Source organism: Chelmon rostratus, chromosome 6 (genome assembly GCF_017976325.1).
Source record: "Chelmon rostratus isolate fCheRos1 chromosome 6, fCheRos1.pri, whole genome shotgun sequence".
Classification (NCBI taxonomy): Eukaryota; Metazoa; Chordata; class Actinopteri; order Chaetodontiformes; family Chaetodontidae; genus Chelmon; species Chelmon rostratus.
This window is the reverse complement of record NC_055663.1, coordinates 22,966,782-22,992,820: the sequence shown is the minus strand read 5'-3', so window position 1 is coordinate 22,992,820 and position 26,039 is coordinate 22,966,782. Positions and strand designations below refer to the sequence as shown.

Below are 26,039 nucleotides of genomic sequence, written 5' to 3'. Positions count from 1 at the left end.
GAGGTTTAATATTATTCCTGTTTATCATGTTTCAAGACTGAGTGTTACCAGAGCTCAATATCTGCTGTAATTGCATCTGTGCTTCTTTTGTATGTGACTCCTCAACACAGAGACCAGGTACAGATCACTGTTTATCTACCTGACCCTCATTTGCAGAGACAGAAGAAGAAGATTTACTGTGGCAAAATCCATTTACAGTGTAGGTGTTGTGCATCTCTTCCAGGACCCACCACTAAGCTGTGGTGAGTACAGAATTTGCTTTTGGCAGTAATGCTCACGTTCATCAGTATGGATCCAGAGTGATGGTCCAGTAGCTTTATTACCTGTATTGTGAGTCATTACTTAATCAATAAGGAAGTTGAATGAGGTCAGGCCGGGGGTCAGGGGTCCCTACAGGGGCCTGAAGAGGATCCTCAGCAGGCAGCAGTGAAGGAAATATCTTTTAGGTGAGTTAAAGCAGTAAATAAAGTGATGTCATCTCTGGGAAGGAAAGTCATTAATTTTCATCTTCAGTGAAATATCAGCAAGAATTAAACAAAGAGGGCGCTTTTGATAACATGTTGGAAGAGAGGGGAGTTTTCTCTCATTCAGAGGGACAGTTCTCATAGCTGTGTGTGTGAGAGAGAGAGAGAAGTTTAAAGTAAACAACACGGTGTGTTCTGTGCAGTTCATAGTTTGCTGATATAAAAACTGCAGACTTGAACCAGTGTCTTACTGGAAACAGTGCGCTGAATATCAGTTTTAATCATTTCCTCCGATTCCATTTACATTTTGGTGAACATTGTGTCTCCCAGGTGAGAGAGTGGATGTAGAAAGATGCAGACGGGCAGAGAGGCACCATGTCATGCAGCAGTAATAACAGCATGGTGACGAGTCACTGGTACAGTCTGGGTGACAAAAACTTCATTTTGCTAAGCAGCTTAAGAAGACGAATATAAACAAATGTGTGCTGAAATGTTGGATAGTAAATTATTTAAGTAAGATTAAGGGATTTCCATATTGCTTACCTTACCAATAGGCATTAGAAATGAATGGCTTTATTAATGGCTAATAAATGATTTATTAATGCTTTAAAAATCAATAATTATCAAGAGCGTTTGGATTGACAAGTTTCTATAACACAACTTGCTTTGGCTGCCCTGATAAAGCAGTAATGAGTGATGAGTCCCTCCACGAGAGGATGAATAAAGATGAGTGGTTTGCCATCAGAGGTGTGATCGCTGCACCCTGCCCACCTCCTGTATAGACAGTTATGTAATTTCACACTGAATCATCCCCAACAGCTGAGAATGATGACGAAGGAGGAGGGGGAGGTGGTGGTGGTGCTTTGTTCTTGGGACAGAATTTGGGGTCAGGCGGGTTTTGTGGGCGTCGGGTTGAGGATGAGGAAGACCTGAAAAGTTTAGGTGTCCCTGAAGTACACTCACATCTCCTACCCCAGCTTGCCCCCCCCCCCCCCCCCCCCCCCGCCCGCTCGCCCGTTGCATAACGCCCGTGCGTGCCAGGAACGCGCGTGCGTGCTGGTCCTCCCCAGTGCTGCTGTGGAGCCCAGGAGGAGGAGGAGGCGGTGGTCGTGTTATTGAGCGGCCCGGCGGTGGAAGTTTCGCTGCAGGGGTGGGACTTTGCTTCTGCAGTCGGTCGGTCGGTCGGTCGGTCGGGGCTGAGCTGCGGCTCACACAGAGATGCCTCAGGCTGCGGCGCAAACGCACGGACACCTCCGAGTGGAAGATAAACCCTCTCCTCCCGCTCTCCTTCTCCATCCCTCCGCTCCTCTTCCTCCTCCGGCTGGCCGCGTCTGAAAGCCTCCGGATGCGCTGAGACGAGAGGAGTGTGAACGCCGTCACCCTGCCCTCCTCCACCCCCGGGACACACAGAGCGGACCGGCACCGGTGTCATTGGATGGAGAGAGGCGCCTGAAGAAGGGAGAGCGGTGGAGTTGGTCTACCCTCCTCCTCCTCTTCCTCCTCCTCCTCCTTCTTCCCTACTGCACCAAAAGAAAACTCCGGGTAAGCAATGCGTGCTCGCTCAGGCCACAAGCCGCTGCGCTCCCGCACTCCTCTGTGCACAACGCGCAACATGCATCATGGCGACACTTGGAACTTGCATGCGCCCCCCCTCCCTCTCTCTCTCTGCTTCTTTGCTGACAGTGAATTATCTCACGCGTGTGAGGCACTAGCTGCGCTTGTGTATGCGTCTCAGCAGACGGGATGGCCGGCTCTCCTGGCACGGCATTCCTCTCTCTCTCTTCCTTCCCTCGGCCGACCCACATATCGATTCGCACTGCCGCTCGTCCTGAACCGGGAGCAACTATCGGCCGTGGGGGTGCAAGACGGATCCCAGAGCAGCGGGAGCCGTCCGTCCAGCACCGCGGCTCAACTCCGGCTCAAAACTGTGGCCTCGCAAAAAACTTGGTGCAGGTCTGAGGAGCAGATTGAGGGATGCGGTGAAAAGTGAGGACAGCTAAAGAGCAGGCTTTCTTTTCCAGAATAGAGTTTACTAGAGCTGCTATTAGTCTTTGTGGGTTGAGGAAAACCATTATAAGACTGGGTCTCCTTTGAATCTTGGGTCTCAGGATCTGGAGTGCAGCATGTTCCACAGAGTGTGATTTGACTGCATGCTTTAGTTTCAGTTAAATCCAGAGATAAATGTTGGTAATAGTGCAGATCTAAGCACCATCTTTTGTTACTTTTGCTGAAGTTTGACAAAGAAAGCAGTGAGGGCTGATTTGGATGGCTTCTCTGCCTTTATTATACAGTCAGAAGTCGAGAGATGGCAGCAAATGAGGGGAGCGAGCGATGGGGCAGGACATGCAACAGAGATCGCTGCCCTTGTCAAACAGTGGGTGGCTGCAGCTCACTGATGGTGCTTTAACCCTCCACGCCACCAGGGCGCCGCTTCATTTCTGCTTTTTGTGATGAAATATCAGATTTTTCCACATCAGGCCCCTAAAGATGTTCAAAAGAAACAGCCGGAAAAGAATGAATGCCTCTGACATTCAAGTAGACGTTGCTTTGCTTTAAAGGGTCACAGGCCAGAGAGGGAGTCAGTGTCTCTGCTGAGAGGATGAAGATGCTACATGAGGTCTGAATGCTGCTTTTGGCTCATGTTAATCCTATAACGTGCAGCAGATAATGACACCTGAAAATAACAATGTCTGCTGCTTGATGTGGTTCCCATTCTGTCTTTGATGCTTTCAGGCGCTTTAGATTAACGTGGAAAACTGGGACTTTCAGAGTTAGCTGTGTTCCTAAAGTTGACTGATTGTCCCTCGAACATTTTCTTGGCTTCAAAGACGTCCTGCTTCTCCCTGAAACATCCCATTCTGATTATTTTTTACTCGCTCTTTTTGGCTTCCTGTGTGTGTTCCATCTTAAAAAGTGAAAGTTGTGGTTACCTGGAAAGCTCCTTGCATCAATTAGCAGCTAAAAGAGGCGTAGGAGGAGACTTCCTGACTCTCAGAGCTGTGATTTTAAAGCACTAACAGAGGAAAGGTCACTTGAGAGGCACTTTGCTTTGCTTCAGACATTTCTAGCTCAGATGCTGGGGAGAGAAATGCCGTCTCGTTAACATGATCTCGCGCTCGTCTTCGAGCGTGTTCCCCGCAGCTTTCCAATGATGCTGGAGGTCTGTGTGAGGCGGCCTGTCTCGCCTCCTCCTCGCCGGCCTGAAATACGACCTGCTCAGAATGCAATCCCTTCACCGGCACTCGCAATCATCTCAGCCATTCGTTTAACGCCAACCCACTTTCTCGCTCACTGTCGCGGGCTTCCCCTGCCTCCACACACACACACACACAGCCATAACATACCACCTTCTCCTCTGTGTGTCCCTGTTCAACTCCCCTGAAGCAAAGTGTTATTACATTAAGAAAACCGAGAGCACCTCGATGAACACCGGAGACGTGTGGCTCTGTGAGTCTGCTGCTCCACCTGAAGGCCCTCAGCCGTTCTCGAAAGGGTCCCTCCTAAGATCGGTGGCCTCCGCCTTAAGGTATCGCAGCTAATATTTCCAGAATAGATCATGTAATGGATTGCCTCATTTTAATGCCTGTGGTGAGAGCAGTTTGCTGCCAAATGTAGCTACAGCTCACTTCTCTTGGAGATGCCTCGAAACGCAGCTGGTGGCTCTGCTGCAAGATGAATCACGTTTATGAGATTTGACTCCTGGAAGTTTTCAGGCATTTAACAGTGCTGGCAGCCCATAAAACGGCTTTATTGACCGTTGCCTTCAAGCAGGAGTTTGAGATTTGGGGAAATTTTGGCTTTCCCTGATGTAAAAATAGGTAGCTCGGTAAGGTTAGCTTAGCTTAGCATGACGAGTGGAAGCGGGGAGAAATAGCTAGCCTGGCTCTGTCAAAGGTAAAGAAAAGGCTCGTCAATTAAAGGACGAGTGTGTGGGATTTAGCGACATCTAGTGGCAACCAACGAAATACCTCAAGGGGTGCGTGAGACAACGCGAAAAATCTGACTTTCCCATCGTAATTATGACTCGAACATTAACTTGAGCATGATTTCAACGTCAGAAACTTATTGTAAAAGTGTCACGATTCTGATAAGTCCAATATGACTTGAACGCAGCATTATGCAACTTGAATCTGACAGTAAATGAAATACCAGGTGCACCAAAGGCGTCTGACTGTTAGAACAGCTGAATCCAAGTGGAAAGGCCGTCTGCTGTCCCCGCCAAAGCTATGAAAACATGAAACCGAGGTTTCTCCACTACCTGCAGCTTACAGAGATAAAAACCGTGTTACTGTCCAAATACCTTTGGATCTGACTGCAGTTACTCAACAGTTAATCAATAAAAGCTGTGGCTCGGCTTCAAATCACTGCTCTTCCCCACTTTGGAGAATTTAGGCTTCTGCCCACTTTCACATTACTGAGAGTGAATGAACCTTTTTTAAAAACATTAAGTCGGGTCTGACAGACGTTTGTGCTGCACTAAGTGCTTTCCCTGTCCTGTGTTAGCCTAATTGCGTGGTTGTTAATCTAGTAAGTAGCAGGTACAATAATGTGAGCGCGGTGATGGGGGGGCAATGATCGCACACGATTTAGCCTTTCAGCTGTAACATCAAGGCCCCAGACGGAGACGTCGAGATTACCAAAGTAATGAGGAATCAGTGGCATAAAAAAGTCCATCCAGGTGTGGAAACAAATGGGACACACTCAGCAACTTCCGTAATTACCCTGAAGACTGTGGTTGTACTGGGATGCATCCACGTGTGTGAAATCGTGATCAAGCTGTTTCTGGGAAATAACACATGTTCTGTCATCATTTATCAGGATAAAAACAGTAAAAAAAACATTATTTAGTGTAACTATCCGGTCATTAATTCAACCAGACAAGCTTTCTGTCTCCATTTGTCTGGTTTTGCTGTGTTTGTGCAGTTTTATCCTCTCTGTATATTATTCTTTTCAACTATATTATCAGCAGGCTTTTTCTTGAGGGCTCATCACAAACTGCACAGAGAGCTTTTCTCCATCTCTGGCAGGAGAGAAGAGAAAATATTTAACATCCAGATTTTTTGGAGACACATCAAAGAGTTGTTTAAGTAGCTGTCGACTGAATAATCGAACCAGACAGAGTGCAAACAATTCTCTGCTCGCTGTTGCAGCAGGAGAAGTTAGTTAAACTGACTTGCAAACATCATGGAGTTGAGTGTTTATATCCGTTAGCTTCATCTATAAGCAGAATCCGAATGCGATGTCTTGTTTGTTAATCCGAGGCAGATCTGTGCATTAAATTTGATGGAAACATGACTTCCTTAGCTCCAGTAAACAGTCGTTCCACCACAATTGTTGGAGGAATTGCCGAGACGTTTTGTACAGACTTGCTTGGTCCCCAGAGGATGAATCGTACTGGTTTAAGCAATCCCTTAAACCAGACTTTTCCTCTAGGCCCCCATAAGGTTGAGATTTTCAGGTTTTGTATTTTGTATTAAAGTATCTCCATCTTCTGCTCAGCATTTCAATTTGGCCAATACCTACTATACTGTAGTTTATGGCCAAATACCTGCAAAACATGACATTCCCAGCAGCCCCAGCTGCACAATTAGCTAATGTTAGCATGCTCGTAAACATTATACCTGTCAAACATTAGCCACGTTAGCATTTACCTCAAAGCACTGCTGTGCCTAAACAGCCACAGCCTCGCAGAGCTGCTAGCATGGCTGCAAACTCTTCAGACTTCAGCATGCATTTTTTACTTTTGGTCCAGTACCTTTCCTACACTTTTAGCAGCATTTCGAAGTGAAGCCAAAGAAAATTGGAGTTCAGGGTTTGTTGAATTAGCCCTGAGTGATGGAGCGTGCAGGTTCTTCCTGTCTCAGCTGGCGCCACTGCTGACATTTCAAAGCCGGCGCCAGTCCGTGTGATGCTGCTTTCGCTGAACCATGGACCAAATGAGTCTGAACCACAAAGTCGGTGTTCCTGGCATGAAAAAGTCAGGTATGTGAGGAGGGAGGACAGATAGGGAGAGAGAACAAATGCCTCGCTGCCTGTACAGATTGTTCCTCAGCGTCATGTCAGCCCGTTTCACTGAGCGTGGCAGCGAGGCAGTTAATTTGATTATGAGTCATTCGGTGAGATTAAAAGCAAAGTTGATTGATCAGTTGTTGGGAGAGCAAGCGAGAAAGAGTCAGAGGAGTGCTCACAGTCCTGTGATCCCTCATCTCCTTCTTCTTTTCCTTCTTCTTCTTCTTCCTCTCCTCCCAGCTGCTGTTTCTTATTTCTATAACAGAAAGTCATCACTGCTTTATTTGATCTGATTCTCTCCTTATCTAACCTCTCCTCTCTGTTCTTTTTTCTCCTCTTTATTCCTGTGTGTGTGTGTGCGTGTGTGTGTGTGTGTGTGTGTGTGTGTGTGTGTGTGTGTGCGCTCGCATGTTCGTGGACGTAAATCAGTGTGTCTGCTCTTATTGATCAGACCTGTTTTAACATGCAGCTCCAATAGAGGGAATTTCTTGTTTTCTTTCTTGCTGGCTGTTCGCGGCAAACCGCAGCAGCTGTGACATATTCACGTCCAGCGTGCAGAGTCCGCCGCCCTCTGAACGGGTGGGTTTGCTGTTGTGCCTGAGCTGCATCAGCTGGAGGCTGCCTCGTACTGTCTGTTTCCTCTCTAGTCACCGACCCTGCAGCAGACCACGGAGAAACCAAAGCTTTTTACACTCAGATATATGGGTTCAGAGTACACTATGCTATCACTACAGGACAAAAAGTGGTTGAAAGTCAACACGGAACATTAAAGCCATCAGCTCACATACAGCAAATGACTGCGTTAATATTCACAACACCAATGTGATAGAACTTACTTCTGTGTGACTGAAGGCTTTTGGAGGATGTGCAGGCACACAGGATTAGCAGCCAGTCTTGCTTCTGAAGTTAAAGTAGCACTAAGAAATAATCAAATCCAACACTCCAGCACTGGCAGACTTTAAAAAAAAGATGGACCTGCATCGAGCTGTAGAGGTTAGAAGGTACAAACAAATATAGAAAGTAAGTATGAGAGTTGTCTGACTCACCAGATGGGTACAAGCCTGCCATCGCCCGCCTATTTCAGGCAGCCAGTGGCGGGCGTTTCTGCCAAAAATGGAAAGTTGCACAAACTTAGTCGCTAATGGTACAACCATAAACAAGCTAGTAGCTGTTACCTTTTCCTTTGTGGGGATTTAGGCATTTTAATCCCAGGGCTCGCCTTCCCACGTGCAAATGTTGCATCGAAACAAGCCACCAACACCGTTTGGCAAAGCCACCGTCGCTGCATCCCGAGACAACTATGATCGGTTAAAAGAAATACAAGCAATCCACAGCATTTCCCCCCTATAGCAGAATGTTAACGGGTGCAGACCTGCTTCTGTTTCCAGACCTTTCTCCCGCCCTGGCTGTGTGAGACTAGTTTGAATTAATCTGTGTAAAAAAGGATAAAACCATCCCTTTAAAACAAGAATTAAGCTTCTGATTAATGATCAAAACTGCAGAAACTGTGCCTGATTATTAATAGATAATTAATACGTGGAGGGCAGACTCTTTTAATGTATCTCAGATTTCACCAATGTCTTTGTAACAGATTCATTCAATAACGATAAATGTACAGTAGAGTGAAAATCTTTTGTACAACCTCTAATCTTACAGGCTGATTGGTTTACAAGGTTGAAAACACAAGGTAAAGCAAACTGTTCCAAAGCAAGCCTCCACCTGCCAACTCAAAGCATGAGTTGTTCTATCTCATTCATCAGCCGCTTGAAGCAATTATCCAGTCTCCTCTACAGAGATCAGAAAGATGATACTCGTATTCGGCTCTGTCTCGATGGCTGTGATGCTGTATGTGTGAAAAGCCAATACTGATGGAGTAGATTTGATGTATACAGGTAGATATCATCTAATATCTCTGCAGGTGTTTTGTGGAGACACAGCTGAAGTATCTAAACACACCTGTAGGTACCTGGAGGTAAAATATTACTGGTAATACATAAGTTTCAAAGTTTCAGCTAAAGCCAACTAGCCTGTGATATTAACCTGACTTTGCAGCCCGTGATGCAGAAGAACAATGTTTGTCTTATTTAGGCACTTCAGTGCTGCTAAGCACGCATGATTGTAAGCTCTGACTTGTCCTTTGTGCTGATCTCTTTTCCTTTGGCAGCCTCATTGTGGTTCTGGAAAATTGAATTTCATAAATTTCACGAGCTGTGTTCCATTGCATTATTCACATGCCACTTAACGCCCATCGCAGCCTGTTGTGCTAGCCGACATTGTGACAAGATATTCGTTTCGTGCATATCTTGGTAATTAAAACGTCCTCGACACAACTGCTCTCTGTGCGCGCCGGAGGGAGGAGGCAGCCTTTTCAGGCTTTACGAGCAGCGTTATCAGCCGCCGAATCCCTGCAGCGCCGGCGAGATGAATCTAAAGGAGCGAGAGCGTCGAGATCATGCGGGCATGAAGATGACACGTCAGTGGAAAAAGCTTTTATGCAAATTGTCACCTTTCCTTTCACAGCCGTGTGTTAATGAGCTGTCAGCCGATGGAAAGAAGGAGAAAATGGATGTCATGTGAATCACTGACATTTCTGATAATTCTTGATATCATTGAAATAAGACATCATGGTATTAATTTGAAAAGCTTCAGCCTGGTCCACGTTTATTTTTTCTCCTCGTCTGTTTTCCTTTTTCCTCCTGTCTCAGTTTATCACACCAACTATTCTTAGCCTCCTCATACCGCCTTCCTCATCTCACTGTCTGAGATACTGCTGCTTACATTCTACGTGGCAGAAGATGATGGGGAAAACGGGAAGGAGAGGGGACAACAAGCAGCAGGGGTCACAAGCTTGATTATATTCTTCTCTGTCGACGGCAGCGTGCACGGGAGGAAAATGGAGGAGGAAATGCTTCTCTGGTCTGCACATAAACGAATGTGCACAGGTGTCATTAGCAGGCTTCCTTTCGTATTTGTGTGGACGTGAGCATATTTTTATTTTCCATTTCAAGCTCACCTGCAGACAGGAAGTCGGATCAGCCAGTCAGATCTGAGATTGCTGATGTCTGTGATGGGGACCCAGAACTCCAAGCCTTAAGCTGGCAGATGACTTGATGCAGAAACCCTTTTTTTACACGGAAAGAAGCCACTTGTTGATCAACACTCATTTAACTTATTTAGAACAATTGCAGGAATGAAAAAGCATTTCCGTTTCCTGCAAGTTCCTTCCTTTGGATTCTGTTTCTGCGCTCTTATCTTGTGTTCAAGATTTGGTTTTCTGAGTTTGCTGGAGTGGTGATTCCCAACCAGGAGTACCTGGAAACCAGGGGGTGCTTGTATGCCAGAAGGTATTTCTGTATCTTTGTTGCCAGGGATGCAGATAAAGACAAACACAGAGGTGCCAGTTTATTAGGCACATAGCACATAGAAAATCCTACCATCATGCAGCTTGTAATGTTCACCTGTTGAACGGAGATGTTGATTCAACTGTGGGATCATTTTCCAGGATGTAGTGTGTGGTTAGTTTTAGCTAGGTCTACTAATAAACTGGCAACTGAGTGTAGTAAATAAATAGGATTACAAAGAGGGTGTGAGCCCGATCTTAAATAAATCTATTATAGCATTAACCAACAAATGATGCGCCGAGTCAGCTGTCACCTTTTGAACCTCTGGGAGTGCATCAAGACGGGAGCAAAAATAAGCAGAAAAAAGAAAAAGAGATGGAAACACTGATGATTCCAGAATCGCTGTGTGTTGTGCAGAAAAAAATACTGTCACAATATTTGCTTTTGTATAATCATTAGTGTTAAATAGCCAGTTGAAATAAATACATTTGGACGACAACAGCTGGTGTCGTCAAGTGACACTTGAGTTCATCTGACAGGGCTGTGGGGGACTCAGACAACAAATTGGGAAGCACGATGTTCGAGGATAATTGCGCATTTTCGATCAAATGACTTCCGACTCCTCAAATCCACGGCCGCTGATCTCAATTGAGCAGTGAGTGCGTGCCTCACATGAATTTCTATTTCAGGCAGGTTCATTGTTCGTATCCTGCCGCCCTAAGCCCGCTGAGGCACCAGAGCGCCCACGCTGCCTCATTGTTATTTACTAAATCTGTCTGAAACATTGTCTTTCTCTCTCTCTCTCTTGTTCTTACTCTCCTCATCCTTGATCCTCCATCCTCTTCCTCCTTCTCTTAAGCTTCCTCTGGACCTCCTCTACAGCTGAGCTGATCTGGGGGGGGGGGTTGGGGTGGCGGTGCCAGAGATTCCCCATGCTTTACTAATGGCATATCAGCAGCTGTCAGTGGGCCCTGCACTGCGTCAGCCGCTTTAATTGGCCTGCATGGTTCTGGTCTGCAAAGCGCTCAGCAGAATTGAGTCAACACCACCACCCCCAACCCCCCTCCAGCCTTTCTCTATATCATTAGTGTAATGCTCCCGTGTCCCCCGAGCCACTGAGATATGGGGAGATTCCAACAAGCGGGGGAGGACGGGAGGTTGGGGGGGGGGGGGATGAGTCACACGCCACCGCCCATCTTTTTTTTTTTTTTTTTTTTTTTTGAGCTTGTGGAGGAAGAGAGGGTCACAGGAAGATATGATTCTCTTTTGTCTCTTGAAAAACAGCCCCTGCTATTTTTAACAAAGAGCAGTGAAAATGGAATTGATTTCTTATTGTACACTAAACAAACCTGAGAGCTCCTACAGTGAATGTGCCGAGTTTACCCTGAAGCCTCATTCTGCCAGCAGGACTGGGGATCATCACATTTAATGGTTGAATTTCCCATAAGCTGCGAGGAAGAACATAGTCCCCAAGGCCCCAGACTATATGAAGAACCCAAAAAACCTCAGTTTGGTCTTTCACGGCTGAGCAGTTTCAGTCAAATTACTGTACCTGCTCGTGCAGCTGAAGCTGGGTCTGGTCTTGAGTTGTGTGTAGAGCATGCCCTCCACTCAGTCTTTCCCCTCGACAGGAAAATGGCCAGATGAGAGAGTTTTCTCATAAAATACACTGAAAACAACCCATGTTTAGGTTTTCCTGATGTGCACTAATGGCTGTTGTCTCTGCAGCAGAGACGCAAGTAACGTGACGTCACCATGCTGCCACAAAACCTCTAAGTGTCTGACACATGACAGATTACATCCGTCTCTAGCCAACTGTTAAAGTGGTTTCTTTAAAGGGGGATTTTTACAAATATCTGTTTACAGGTCTTGATGAGTACTGCTGAATATGAGAGAAAAAAGGCTTTTGTGGCTCCAGAGGGAGCTGCATGAAACCTGCCTCAAGTGATGTCACTTGAGTCAGCATCAGCTGGGTCTGAAGACTATGAGCTTGAAAAAAAAAATATGGGGGTGTGGAGTTAGAAGGAAGTGAGCTGACCAGAAGACCTCTGGGGAAGCTCCTCATGCCTGCTTGAGGCTAGCGGCTAGGCTGCTGTAGCATAGCACACCTGAGACTCCCACTGAACTGTCAGGAGCCGCGCTGCATTGTGGGTAATGCAAGCGCCAGGCTTTCTCAAGAAAGACGAGTGTGTAAACCATCCGTTGTGAGTCAGACAGCGTTGATTGAGTACTTTGGTGAATCAGCATACTTATAAATCCTGGTCACAAACCTTCCATAACCTTTAGCCAAATAGTTTTAGCGGCCTAAATCTAAGCCGGAGAATGTAACTGTAAAACTGTACCAAGAGCCCTGACATCCCTCGTTAGGCATGCATGTTATTGTGCATGTACTCCATCCTGTTCATGTATCTGAGGCAGCAGTGGATGTCAGGAGTCATTAGGCTCTCATGGTGCATGTTGTAGCCCAAAGCAAGTTAACTCAGCCATGTTTAGTCCAATTCATGTTGAAGGCAGAAGATCTAGACTGAGAGGTGATAGAGGCGTTGAGATTTTAAGTTTTAAAAATGTTGTGATTTAAGTCTTCTCTGCAAAACAGAATGGTAAATTGTTCCTTCAACTGAATATTCAATATATTTTAGAGGAGAAATACTACAATTTATTTTCTGGATGATCAACCAAATTGACATTTAGAGTGAATTCTGTGATTTTTCTTCCTGTAGTTCGCTCTAAGACCAAGTCTGGCAACAGCTCTGAGTGTCAGACCTGACTCTGTTATGGTTCTGACATAAAAAGCCACTTGAACAGATTATTGTTTGGATGTTTTTTTCAGGCTGGCTGCAGCACCATGTCCTCGGCTCAAAGTGGGGATATATCAGGCTACCATCTGAGCGGTGAGTGGACGACGCCGATGCTTCCAGCTTTTTCCTTTCCAGATTCTTTCTGCTCGGGTCTCCTTGTCCACACTGGTGTGAATGCATGTGAGCCCATGCATCAGACTATGTGGCTCTTTGTAGATTTTCATTCACGGTTTGCTTTCAGGTCTGCCTGACAGCTGTTGGCACCTTCATACACAAGCTTTACAACACAGCCGACCTCCCTGCCTGCTGAAGGCGTTGATGTTACAAAACATTTGAACTTGCCCAGTAATTGGCTTATCTCTTGTGTTAAAAAGTGGAGGTAAAGCTGTCAAAGTCCTCCCACAGAAGTGATTCACCTGCAGCTCGGCACAGGCTCATAATCTCACCCTGAAATGCAAAACAAGACGCTCTGACGTTTCATCCTGAGCGCCGCTTCAATTTGTTTGTCACATTTTGTCCCAAACTATCACCTGATTTGATGATCAAACCTCCACATCATATATTAAATACAGATGAGGCCCAGTGTCAGGATGAAGTGACTGAGGGGGCTGTTAAAAACTGTGTGTGACATACATGTATAATCTCTATAATTTTGTTGTTTTTGCAGTTTTTCTATAGATACATAAAGCTGAAACAGAGGGAGCTAAGCCTCCATGAGCCCCCATTATGGCAGGGGGCTTGATACAGAGAGTTTTAAGGCCAAGCTTTATGCTGCCGCTGAAGACGGTAAGGAAAGCTTTTAGCACTTGTTTGTGTGTCTGTTTCAGTGGTGCGTAACCCGCCCGGCTGGGAGGTGGGGATCTACCTGGTGGGCTTCTTCGTGCTGCTGGGCGTGGCCGGGCTCAACATCTGGAAGCTGTGGAAATCCGGAACCTTCCCCGCACCGTCCCCTTTCCCCAACTTTGACTATCGATACCTGCAAGAAAAATATGGAACCTCCTTTTCAGAAGTCAGACAAAAGGTACATTTGTATTTCACACGTCGCTAAAACTTTCCTGTGAGGCAGGGAGGCGAGAGATTTTGCTTGGAGGAAGTGATGCGCAATCAAGTGAGGGTTTATCGTTAATTCCCTGGTCAGCTTTCACTTTGACCTTCAGAGTCTGGGGCCTCACACAACTCCTACACAACTCAGTGGCACATGGCCCACAACGATACTTTGCTTCTCAGTAAAACCAGATAGAAGTCACTTTAATAGATTTTCTGTTATTATTAAAGTGCAAAGCAATCAGAAAACCCTCAGAGACTAGTGATTAGCAAATTGTTCTGACACAGAACTGATAACCACGTTCTTCCTGTGGGTGCAAACAGTTCACTCTGAGTTAATAACAGTCAGATTTTTCCATCTCGGTGCTTCTAAAATGTACTTGATCCTTTAACTTAATTCCTCCCTGAAGCGAGTGGCTGCCAACAACCACCGGCGAGCCTCCGTCACCTCCAGCCGCAAACCCAGCCTGGCCCTCGGCGACACCCCGGACGGTTTCAGGGACCTGGGCCACCTGGAGCTGATGAGCAGGGAGCTGGACCCGAACGGCATGGCCCAGCTTAACCGATCCATCTCCACCGACTCGCTCAGCTCCATCTCCTCCATCGCCAACAACTTCGGCCACGACTTCACGGTCGGCCAGCTGGAGGTGACGCTCGAGTTCGAGCCGTCCAGGCATCCGGGCCAGGGGACAGGAATGCTCCACATCACGCTGCACCAGGGCAAAGACCTGCTGGAGAGGGAGGAGGGTGACTTCCCCGGCTGCTTCATCAGAGTCTCCCTGGGGCCAGAGGAGCTCAACGTGGGAGTCACAAGGGTAAGGAAGCTGTGTTCTGGTCTTTTTGTGCTTATATGAGTATGTTAGGCTTTAAAATGATTGAAAGGACGAGTAATTGAAATAACAAAACGTAGTTCTCCTCAACATGCGGAGCTACTTGGACTTGAGCTGAAAGCTTTACCCTGGAAGGAGTAAACTCGCTTTTTCTGGATCTCTCAACTACATCTCATGGTAGCTGAAAGAGTTATGCAGAGTTCATCCTGTTGAGTTGTAGTAGTGCTATCGAGTGGGTTCCCAATTTGTCTTATGCATGCGCACACGTGCTCGCACCTGCAGGTGGCGCCAGTGGTGTCACATTATTCCACTCATCTACAGGTGGCGGGAACAGAAGCGCAGCAATACACCAGGGAACAGCAGGGAAGAAGATGACTGCTAGCAAGTTAGCATTAGGAAAGCACATTTCACAGTGTTCTCACCTCAAGGATACACACAATGTATTGTGACAGACCAGCATCATCATCCCTAGAACCTTGCTGTCAAGGCTAAAAAGACCATAACAAGCCCAAATTCATTGTTTTGTCCCACTAAACTCAAAGGCTTTTGATAGAGAATTGAAAAAAACAGCATGTCCTCACTCTGGCGCTATAGTGTGTGAGCATGTGCAAACATGGCTGCACTTGCAGTGCAAACTTTTTAGTGTTTGAAGCATGCGATCATCAAAGATGAAGCAGTTCCTCGTCAGCCATTATCGTACAAAACGGGAACGGGAGAGTTTCAGCCTTACCACCGCTAGACTACTCATAGGGCAGAGAATCAGGGCCGAGGGGGAGAAATGAAAGGAACATCTTCTCAGATGGTTAATTAGCACTTCAGATGTGACGACTGAACTCCAGCAAAGGACTGCAGATAAAAGTGGCTCCTGACGTCGTGGGAGAGGCTGTAGCGTCTGAAGCCGCCTCACTCAGGGGGCAGCTTTGGCTCACTTGAACTGCGGTGGAGATTTTAGAGACAGTGATTTGTCCCACGGGGTGAGAGGCTTGATCCTGCAGCTTGACAAGCCAATCCTTTCCTGTCTGATGGAGGAGCCCATTTCATTTACTTGAGTGGCGAGCCTCCTGGGAGCTGGATGTAGTCTGGAAGGTTGATTTCGCATTGTTTACCCTCATCAGGAGTGGATGGGATTGACTTTTAGCTCACTCAAACTGAAATATAACCTGTAAGCTGTGTTTACCTGCAATTTAGGTTATAATGATGATGACATGTGGCATTGTGCATTCTTTATAATGAGATTTGTAGCAATCCTTACAATGAGAAGTGATTTCTTTTCAATTAAAAATGTTGATGATGGTGCTACAAGTCATAAAGTCATATAGGGTGGGATGGTATGTCAGTACACACTGCGAGTAGTTTCCATGCTATCCTGTTCATATCTCTGCAAATCAGTGAGCGACACAACGTGATGAAGCGCTAAAATTTCCCTTTAATTTTGTTCCTTCTCTCTATTTGAATCTCTCCTTTAAACACATTATTTGAGAAGTGCATTTTCTTCTTTAAAATATTTTAAAATATACTGTAGTATTTGTATTTCATCTTGCTAGAAATCTGTCTTTTGTGGAGCATTTTGTAATTCATTTTTGAACTATACTAAGAAAATTTTGTGTTAGCGTCTCATAATTTTCAGTATTTACAATCTTGTTATGCATATATTTCTTTTCTTGACAAAAACATGTCCTAATTGTACATTTTCTTGGAATTGCCCACTAAACCTTTTTCATAAAGACCTATATGTCTGTTGTATGTATGTAAAACATACATACATTTGCATACTGTATAGATGTATGTATGTATGTTTTACCAGAAAAAGATCATATCAAAATACAAATGCAGTAACTGACTCACTTCTTCTTTAATCTCTATTTAAATCTCTCATTTAAACACATTATTTTAGAATGGTATTTCCTTCATTAGTTTTTTCAATTCTGTCCTTTACTTACTATTTACTTACTATTAACTTTTTTTGTAAATCGCTTTTGCCATAAAAAGAAGCAAGTAAGTAAGATACTTTCTCATAACTGTGATTTATTATCATAATCTTTAAAAATGTGGGATTTGGCAAGTGGAAATTGTGTCAGTGTCTCATAATTTTCTGTATCTGTATTATGCATATCTCTGTTTTTAGAGTCTGTCTTTGCAACTTTTTCTTGGAATTGTCTTTCATAAAGAGCTTGAATCTTGTGTGCAGCGATCATTCTGACGGAAAAAGAACGGCAACATTCCTCCATCTGCTGCACCTGCCACTCGCCTTCTGCTCTTACCGAGACGTTGCCAGAAAATTCACTCATTCCTGCCTTGCTGTGAGTCACGGCCGCGTGCGACCGTGGTCTCGTACTGTTTGCGCAGGCTGACGGGGACGAAGTGCGGACCCCAGCGGGGCCCCCCTTTCCTTGAGCGCGTTGTTCAGTTGTATTAATGCGCTCGGGCTGGGTGTGATAATAATGGGAGCAGCCACTGATGCAGCGGCTTTTCGCTCTCTCTTTAATGTCGAGGAGTGGTGAAGAGCGAAGGAAACGCTGACATCAGCTCCACTCGCCCTGATGGTCTGGACAGCTTCTCTCTCTCTCTCTCTCTCTCTCTGTGTTTTCTTCTGCTTTCTCTTGCTCATTTTCATCTCCTGCATTTCATTGTCACCACTGTTTTTGTTTCGCCCGTCTGTCGCTCCCTCCTTCTTCCCGTTTCCCCTCATCTCTCTTTCTCTCCCAGTTTCTTTGCTTCTTGCTTTTGTTTTCCTATAATAATGTGTGTCACTCTTCTCTCACTCCTCCTTTCTCTGTCTACTGTATTCTCTCTCTCACACACACACACACACACATATATCCACACACATCCCTCTCTCTGAGCTTTTATTGCCTCAGTTTCACTGCACACGACGCCATTGTTACCCCCCCCCACCGCAACAGTGCAGACAGGCAGCCGTGTTGGGCTGGCAGAGGGATGCTGCCTTCTTTGCATTCTTCATATGTATGTTAGTATTTACACAGCAGCAGCAGCAGTTTGGCCTTTTCTGCATTCTGTTGGAGTTGGATGTATGATTATGCTGCTTGATATGAGACACAGTCCAAGGTCTGCCTCGCAGGCTGATTTGTAGACCCTGTGCTCTGAATTCACAATTCTGCTCTCGTACAGAGAATTATTTATCTATCTGTAACAACTCCTGCTGACCTTGCACGACAGATGCTCTTTTTTCCTCTCTCTCGTTCTTTGTATTTATATGAAAGCTGCTTCGTTTATTTCAAAGACAATTGGCAGAATCATCTGCACATTAACTAGTTGCCTGGTAACTTCTGCCTGCTTTGTTTAACACTCGTTTCAGCTCACGCTTTCGCATCTGACGGCCTGAAAAATCAGCACTAGCCACAAGGCAAACGGTCGTCCACTTTGGCTGAGGCAGCTGAGTCTCTCGCTGTGATCTGAAGTGGCGTCTTTTTCGTTGTAAAAGCTGGCTGTCAAAAGAAACCGAATAGTGACTAATACGCTGAATCCGTGAAGCAGTTTTACTAGAAACACAAAGGCAGATTATTTTGCTGGTGTTTTTTTTCTTCTAAGATGATGGAGTAGCAGCAGAGTGGAGGCATTCGTTGTGTGCCGTGACCCTGTGCTCCTGATGCACTGCATGTTTTCAGCACCAAACGTTTATCAGGTTACTTGGAAAAGCAGAAATGTATCTCTCCCTCTCTCTCTCTGCAGTGTCTTCTACATTATGTCAGACATTCCTTTGACAAACCTTCACTTTTTGCTCAGTTGGCTTGTTGTTCCTGCTTGTATTGACCTCAGTGCAGTTTTATGGCTTTGACGATGGTGCCTCACTTTTAAAAAAAGGGTTGGTCGAATTCCAAACCATTTTTTTCTCAATTACTCAGATAAGTTCGCTTTTATTTGCCCAGTTCTTGAGATATTAGATTAGATTCATTTAGTTAAAATTAGATTAGATTCAGCTTTATTGTCTTTGCACAGAGTAAGCAATAGTACAACATAATGCAGTTTGGCATCTAACCAGTGAGTGCAAACAGTAGCAAAGTGCATGTTGATATGTACAGAAATATAATAAGTCAATATGGAGTATGCTCAGTACAAATGGATGATGGCACTTGTAATGATGCTTCTTTTACATTGTTGTATTGTACATGATATTGTGCATTCTATGTACTCTATTTCTAACTTTTTTTTATTACTATTGATCTGTGCTTTCATTTTTCATCTTATTCTTTCATTGTCTTCACTTTCATCCTTATCTTATTTTTAATTTGTCATATTTTGTTAAGAGTGTATTTTAGAAAACAAATGAATTTAGAGTGTAGAGAAAACAGTGGATGCACATGGATCCATTCTGCCTGTGTGGAGCAGAAGCTTTTAACAGCTGGTTATCATCCAGTAGTTTTGTGCTTCAGGAGGAGAATGAAGACAGATGCTGTATCGATCACTACAAATTTTCTTAGAATGTTTGATTCTTACCTTTATTTAGCTTGCAGTCATTTCAAACAATACCTATCGTGCTGTGTTTTTATTACCTCTGTTTATTTTCAGTCATAAGGAGCAGTCAGTTTGCTTCAACTCAGATGATCATTTCGTCCATCTATTGATGCCTCTCAAACAGGAAAAAAAGTTTAATTATTTGTAAAGTGAATGTTACAAGTAAAAATGTAGCTGAAATTCCTACATTTTAGCTCTCTTCTGCCTCTCGCAGGTCCAGACGAATGCATTCACTGTGATTTTTGATGAGCGCTACTCCATCCCCATGGACTTGTCCACGCTGGAGGAGTACAGCCTGCGTTTCGCCGCTTTTGGTATCGATGCTGATGAGAGAAACATCAGCGCCGGGGTGGCAGATCTCAAGCTGTCAGACCTGGACCTGACCATCAGACCGTTCAACGCCTGGCTCTACCTTCAAGACGTCAATAAGGTGAGCTACAATACAGTCATGTGTCACAGGGCACAATTTGATATAATACAATGCAATGCAGACACATTTCCAGTATGACATGCACTGGCTGCTACAGTGAGTATCTAAATAGTGTGTACAAGGTAATGTGTATGAAAGCATGGTGGTGTCTGAGAGCCCCTGCTGGATGTTCAGCAGAACTACATGTCAAATCCAATAGATAAGAGTCAAAATTGATTAGATTACTTACAGACTTACAGAATACCTGATAAAAGATGTCATTAGTATTGCAGTCAGTTCTAATAAAAGCAAATTTCCACAGAAATGCCTGTATGTAGCAACATGTCCACAGAAAATATGTTTCTGATTGGCTGACAAGTTGTATCTCACAGAGTTCCGGTCAGCACTTTAATCATTGATCTAATTCAGTGCGGCAGGTATCAAAAATTGGAGGTTACTATGACAACAACACCGATGCTTTGTGCTTCTTGACACTACTGACCAACCAATTTTAAAAGATTGTTCAAAACTCAGCAAGAGAAGCATGAGTTTCCCCTCCAACCGGACAGGACAGTGGTGGAGGAAGCAGCACTCAGATCCTTCACTGAAGTAAAAAGTACCAATACCTCAATATATTAATACACAATAACGAGTAAAAGTACTGCAATCAAAATCTGTCTAAAGTCAAAGTATAAAGCTGTAGTAACATCAATATATCTTCAGTTTCGCTGAACATGAAAGAAGCTACAATGCAGTAATTACTGACCATTGAATCAGACTATCAAGACTTGATCCTCATCAGCTCATAAACAAAATGACTCCAGTCTTCACATCATCTCATGTATCAGCAACAGCAGCCGTGGGTGTGCCGATGCAGCAATTATAGGCTTTTACAATGTTTAATTATAATCAATTAATACATTTAGCCATTTTGAAAAGCTTTCATAATGTGATTATGCACTTTAAAACTCAAATATAATAAAAAAAAAAAGAAAATTAAATTAGCCAGTTCTAATTGTGTTTTGTTTTTATGCTTTTAAATGATGAATGATTAATGTTTATTATTATAATTGAGTCAAACAATTAAAAAAAAGCAGTTTAGATGTAATTAGTTTAAGATGCCATTACATTTAATGATATTCCTGCCCATCATATCCCATCTCACAATTCATTTATTTCCTGCTTTAACATTTACAGTTTGTACTTTGTGATTGCTTCAATTTACCAGCTTTCTCTCATTTAAAGATGTGTAAGCAGTGAACCACCTAAACATTTCATTAAATCCAATCTGCAGCAGCAGTAGGAGCTCTGGGGAGCTGTGTGGGTGGATGTTTGCTTTAGTATGAAAGACATCATGGCTGTGGAGAGCGCCTCTTCTCAAAGCGTCACCCAGACCGGCAGTTATATTTAATGTCTGCCGTGCTCTGGTATCACCCCGCAGGCTGTGGATGCAGTTGGGGAGATCCTGTTGTCTCTCAGCTATTTGCCGACAGCAGAGCGCCTCACAGTGGTTGTGGCCAAATGCAAGAACCTGGTTTGGACCAACGGCAAGAACACTGCAGGTCAGAGGCATTTGTGACTTTGCTGTAATGTGTGAGTGTCTGTTTCTTTTATGCCCAATAGGTCTGAAATCTTTAGATTCACTCCCATTACACAATAGAACACAATACTGACACAGTAATAACAGACTCTTAATGTCAACTCCCATTTATCCTCATCCAGAAAGGCAGATGGGACTTAAATGACCACTTCATCACATTAATTATCCAGATACGTGCCACACTAACATTGTACTGATAAAGGTCACCCGCTAAAACACTGCCATTATCATCCACAGAGCTAATGGTGCGTACAGGACCGTGCCTCTAATTGATTGCTCTTCAATGAGGAATTTATTGCATGCTCTACAGATGTGTGCACGGGTGTGTATGTTTATATGTGTGCGCTTTGGGCTTTAGAAGCCTTAAATGCAGCCGTAATCTTATTCAGTCGTTCTTGTTATCAGATCCGTTTGTCAAAGTGTATCTGCTGCAAGACGGCAGGAAGATCAGCAAGAAGAAGACTTCCACCAAAAGGGACGACACGAACCCCATCTTCAACGAAGCCATGATCTTCTCTGTGCCGTCCATCGTCCTGCAGGTGACGCTTGAGACTGTGGCTAAAACCAGTGCTGAATCAGGAAACGATAAAGATGAAACTTTATGAAACCACATGGAGAATTTAGGTCAAGGCAAAAGATAAGAAAGATAAAATGTGATAACAAAAACAGATATCTATAGAGATCTATAATAAAACAGCTTTGTTTATAGTAACTAGAAAGCAGCAGCTGAAAACTATAACAATTAATGGGGACAGTAATTTTTCTGATTACTTAAATTGTGTGTACCATGAACATAGTTTTAAATAGTCGAGCTTCATGCCTCTCAAGTCTTATGACATTGTGCTAAATGTAAATGCATTGTTTGTACTTTTACATTAGCTTTTCTCTGAAAAAGAAGAGAGAGATTATATCTCAAGGGAGGTCCTGGTTCAATACATGTTCAATAAGTGAATGATGATTATATGATGAGCATGGATGCAGAAGGAGTAACAGTAATAAGAGTCTGCATCCACATCAGTGGCTCTGCAAGGCTGTAAAGTGGTGCTTTGAGCTAATGTCTGCATGCTAACATGCTCACAATGATAATGATAACATACCAATATAATGTTTTCTATGCTCACCACCTTTGTTTACCATGTTAGCATGCTAATGTTTGCTGATTAGCACTAAACAGAAAGTGAAGTTGAGGCTAATTAGTTTTGCAGGTGTCTTGGTATTTAGGTCTTTATTTGTCAGAAACCAAAGACCTGGACAAATAAAACTTATGACCTGATGATGGTGCTAGAGTAAACGTCAAAGGAAGCATGAATGTCTCTCCCAAATATCATGGCAATCCATCCAATAGTTGTCATTTCACTCAAAACCACAAATGTAGACCTCATAGTGACTCCACAGCTAAAGGCAGAAGATCACCAAAGTCCTGAGGATTCATCCTCTGGGGTCCATGAATGTCTGCAGAAAACTTCATGGCAGCCCATCCAGCAGTGGTTGAAATATTTCAGTCTTCAGGACCAAAGTGTTGGAAAAGCTGACAGACCAACACTTCTATCCCTGGAGCCACATATAAACACAACTATGAAACATCATTAAAATCTTCCTGCAATATAAAATGTGCCTTTTAAATGCACACATGGATCAGTCTATAAAATGTTTTAAAGCCCAGAGATGTGATTGCTCCTCGACCTCTGGCTATTTGCGAAATAAGCCAAACAGTAATAAAACTAAATGTGAGTAAAAGGTGAATAAAAGAAATAGCAAATGCTGTTCTTACAAATGCTCATTTCACTGATTTGTATGAACTGTGCTGTAAAGAAGATGCTGAGTCATGCTGACACAGCGGGTTGTGTAACCATGTTATGCTGTTTGCAGGAGCTCTCCCTGAGGGTGACAGTGGCAGAGACCACAGACGACGGCCGGGGCGAGAACCTGGGTCACGTGATCATTGGGCCGGAGGCCAGCGGGATGGGGATCACCCACTGGAACCAGATGCTGGCCACTCTGAGAAAGCCTGTGTCCATGTGGCACCCTCTGCGCAGGATCTAGCCCTCTTTGCCCTCATACATGCATACCCGACCTGTTTCAAGTAAAACACTCTCTTCCTCACGTTCCTTTCTCCTCTCCATGTATTTGGTGCCAATTTGTTAGACTGTTTAAGTAAGATAAGAGTTTTTGGCCCACAGATGGATGGTGTGGTTTGTGTCGCTCTGCTGGTGAGTAACAAATTGGAGTAAACACCTTATATTCATGTAAGGGGGAGGAATCTGAAAAGCCAGTGTTTGACCCCAAACAGGGTGTTTCATTGATCCCTGGATCAATTATACTGATAAATATCCTGTCTTTAGTTCGTGGCTTCATTCTGGCTCGGGTGCATTATGCGTGAGGGTGGCATTCAGGAAGGAGCCGTGCATATTGTGGCAGCCCTGAGGGCTCAACTCACTGCAGCCTAAAGAAAATGCATGCAATCAAGAAAGCAAAGTATGAAAACATGTGTATAGAAATGTGCAAATACAAAAAAAAAAAAAAGCTAAATTCTGTGTTTCTTATGTGGGACAACACGTGTGTCTCAGTTGGTGCATTAGTTTTTAGTGTCCCCTGGAAACAATTTCTGTTGTTGTCTGTGTTCCTTGCAACATTTCTGCATTTGGCTATGTTTTCTCACTTTGCAGCATTTCGTCTAAATTGCTTTCCTAATTTGCTTGTGTTTTGTCTATTTGCATGTGTTTTCTTAAACTGCAGTGTGTTGAGCTCCTAGGGCCACCATAGCATAGGCCAAATTACCCAAATCACACACTGAAAGAAACTGATGAAGTGGCCCCTTGGCTGAATCCAGGCTGAATCTCGATTCTCCACCACCACAACAACAAAGGAGACATGTTACCCCCCGAAAAGTCTTGAACAGAAGCTTCAGTTTGCACTTTCAGGTGAGTTTGAGTCAAAAGGAGCCCAACCTCAGCGGGCGTGACCCCCTCTCTGCATGGTACCTACTCTGGTTATAGCCTGTTTTTTTTAGCTGTCTGGAGAAAGACTGGCTGGACGGAGGGGTGAAACCACTTCTCTTTCAGGAAAACACTCATTTGTCTTCTCAGACCAGTCATCGATTGCGCCTACTTGATTGATTTCGTAGCGGTTTTAGAGTCAAGTTAGCTTAACTGGATTTGTTAACAGTGAGATTGACAAATAATAGAGGTTTTGGTATGTTCAGTATTTATTGTGCTTTTGGAAAAAAAAAAATCCAGGTACTCTTATCCAGGTGAAATAATTGTAATTTGTAGCAGTTGTTACAGGGTGGCCAAATCAGATGTAATTAACATACAAATATCATATTACATTGTTCTATTTTTACCATGATTAATGCAATACCAGTTGCATAAACATATTTACCAGTGTGTATAGTATACTGCAACATTCTTCTCATTTCCATTTTTTTCCTCTAAATTATGGGTGCAAATTATGTTTTTCGAAGTATTACACTTGAATAAACATCAAACTCAAAGGTCATTTATACATCATTATATATAACACCAATGGGGTGGCTGTGGCTCAGGTGGTAGAGCGGGTCGCCTACTGATCACAGGGTTGATCTCCATCTCCACTTGTCCACGTGCCGAAGTGTCCTTGGGCAAGACACTGGACCCCGGGTTGCTCTCCAGCCGCTGGGGATGCACAAGCCAGTGCACTCCTGATAGCTTGATCCCAAGCCTGGATAAATGTGGAGGGTTTGCATCCGGCATAAAAAGCCTATGCCAAATTAAATATGCGGATCATCAGAGCTCCACGCCGGGTTGAGGCGGGACCCCGTTTTGATAGGAAGATGAAAACAGATGATCCACTGTGGCAAGCCCTAAGGGAGCAGAAGAAAGAAGAAAAAGAAGATATTTAACGCCAATATCGTTGCTGATCAATGAATTATTATCAAAACACCTCTGGGAATTTAACTTGTGATGTAAAGTATACTAACCCCTTTAAATGGGTTTACAGTTCCTTTTATGTTAAAGGAAACACCTTGATATTCTGAATTAATCTGTAGTTTCTCACCAGGCACTTGTCACACTCCTTTGCAGGTATCTTAATGACAAAAGCTCAAACTTCTCGTTAGCAAAGGTGAAACCAATAGTAGCCACGTTGCAGCTTGAAGCCTGAACGGTAATATTGCTAAAAAGCTTTTCGGTTAAGGTGAAGATGATGTGACACGGGTCTCGTAAAAGTCAGAATGTCAAGGTGGCTTTTTATCTGTCTGAGATATTCTCTACAACATTGTGCAATAGTGCTGTTTTGTTGTAACTTTTGAATGTGAATTATCATGTGAAATACCTGCTAAAAGCATCATCTGCCTTATGCATTGTGACTTTTGTTGCTGTCAAGCAGAACATGCAGGACATTTTTTGTTCAAGTTCTGACCGCATTCCTCACCTCACTTTGAGAATCAGTCCAAAAATAACACACCTGTGGTCATATAGTACACAATATTTCCTACTGTGCCAAATAATGAAGCAATATTTTCATTTACAGTCAGCATTTGCATTCGATTCAACAAAGCTGTAGCCTACATTTGACCATGCATGAAGTTATTTAGCACTTGATGTGAATGTGCCTCAAGAATACAGTGTATTGTGTGAATGCTGTTTGAAATAAAAGCAATTCAACAGTAACAGTCTGACCACTTGTTTAGCTTTTTGGAATGATCTGGAGTTTTTAGAAGGGAACCGCTCCTGTGAGATTCAGTGTACATTCAAAACACTGGCAGATGGATTGAACATGATATCCTAGCTCAAACTATTAAAACCGAGATGTAAAACAAGCGGTAAGTAGTCCCATCTTTACCATCTGCAACATAAAAGAGATGAATACATCTATAATTATAATCAATAAAATAATATACATTATTCTCAAATTGGCTGTTCTGCATCCTGAGTACTTTTACTTTTGGTACTTTAAGTGAAATTTTCAATGCAGCCTCAAGCAAAAAAAAAAAAAAAAGTTCTTCCACCACTGGTAATTTCCTCAACATGATATAAATAGCAATTAAATGTTTGCAGAAGTCTGTATTTGAAATGATGAAGAGTAAGAATTA

The 26,039-nt window shown here is 43.7% G+C and overlaps 1 protein-coding gene across 1 annotated transcript; it reads left to right on the top strand.

Moving 5' to 3' along the window:
• Positions 1-1,153: 1,153 nt before the first annotated feature.
• On the top strand, positions 1,154-25,595 carry syt12 (synaptotagmin XII). Its single transcript, XM_041938694.1, has 11 exons — positions 1,154-1,211; positions 1,284-1,417; positions 1,535-1,637; positions 1,798-2,006; positions 12,645-12,705; positions 13,440-13,633; positions 14,067-14,471; positions 19,174-19,389; positions 20,810-20,930; positions 21,374-21,507; positions 22,838-25,595. Exons 1-11 carry the CDS (start codon positions 1,154-1,156, stop codon positions 23,009-23,011), a joined length of 1,809 nt encoding a protein of 602 aa, XP_041794628.1. The 3' UTR covers positions 23,012-25,595.
• The last annotated feature ends 444 nt before the right edge of the window (positions 25,596-26,039 follow it).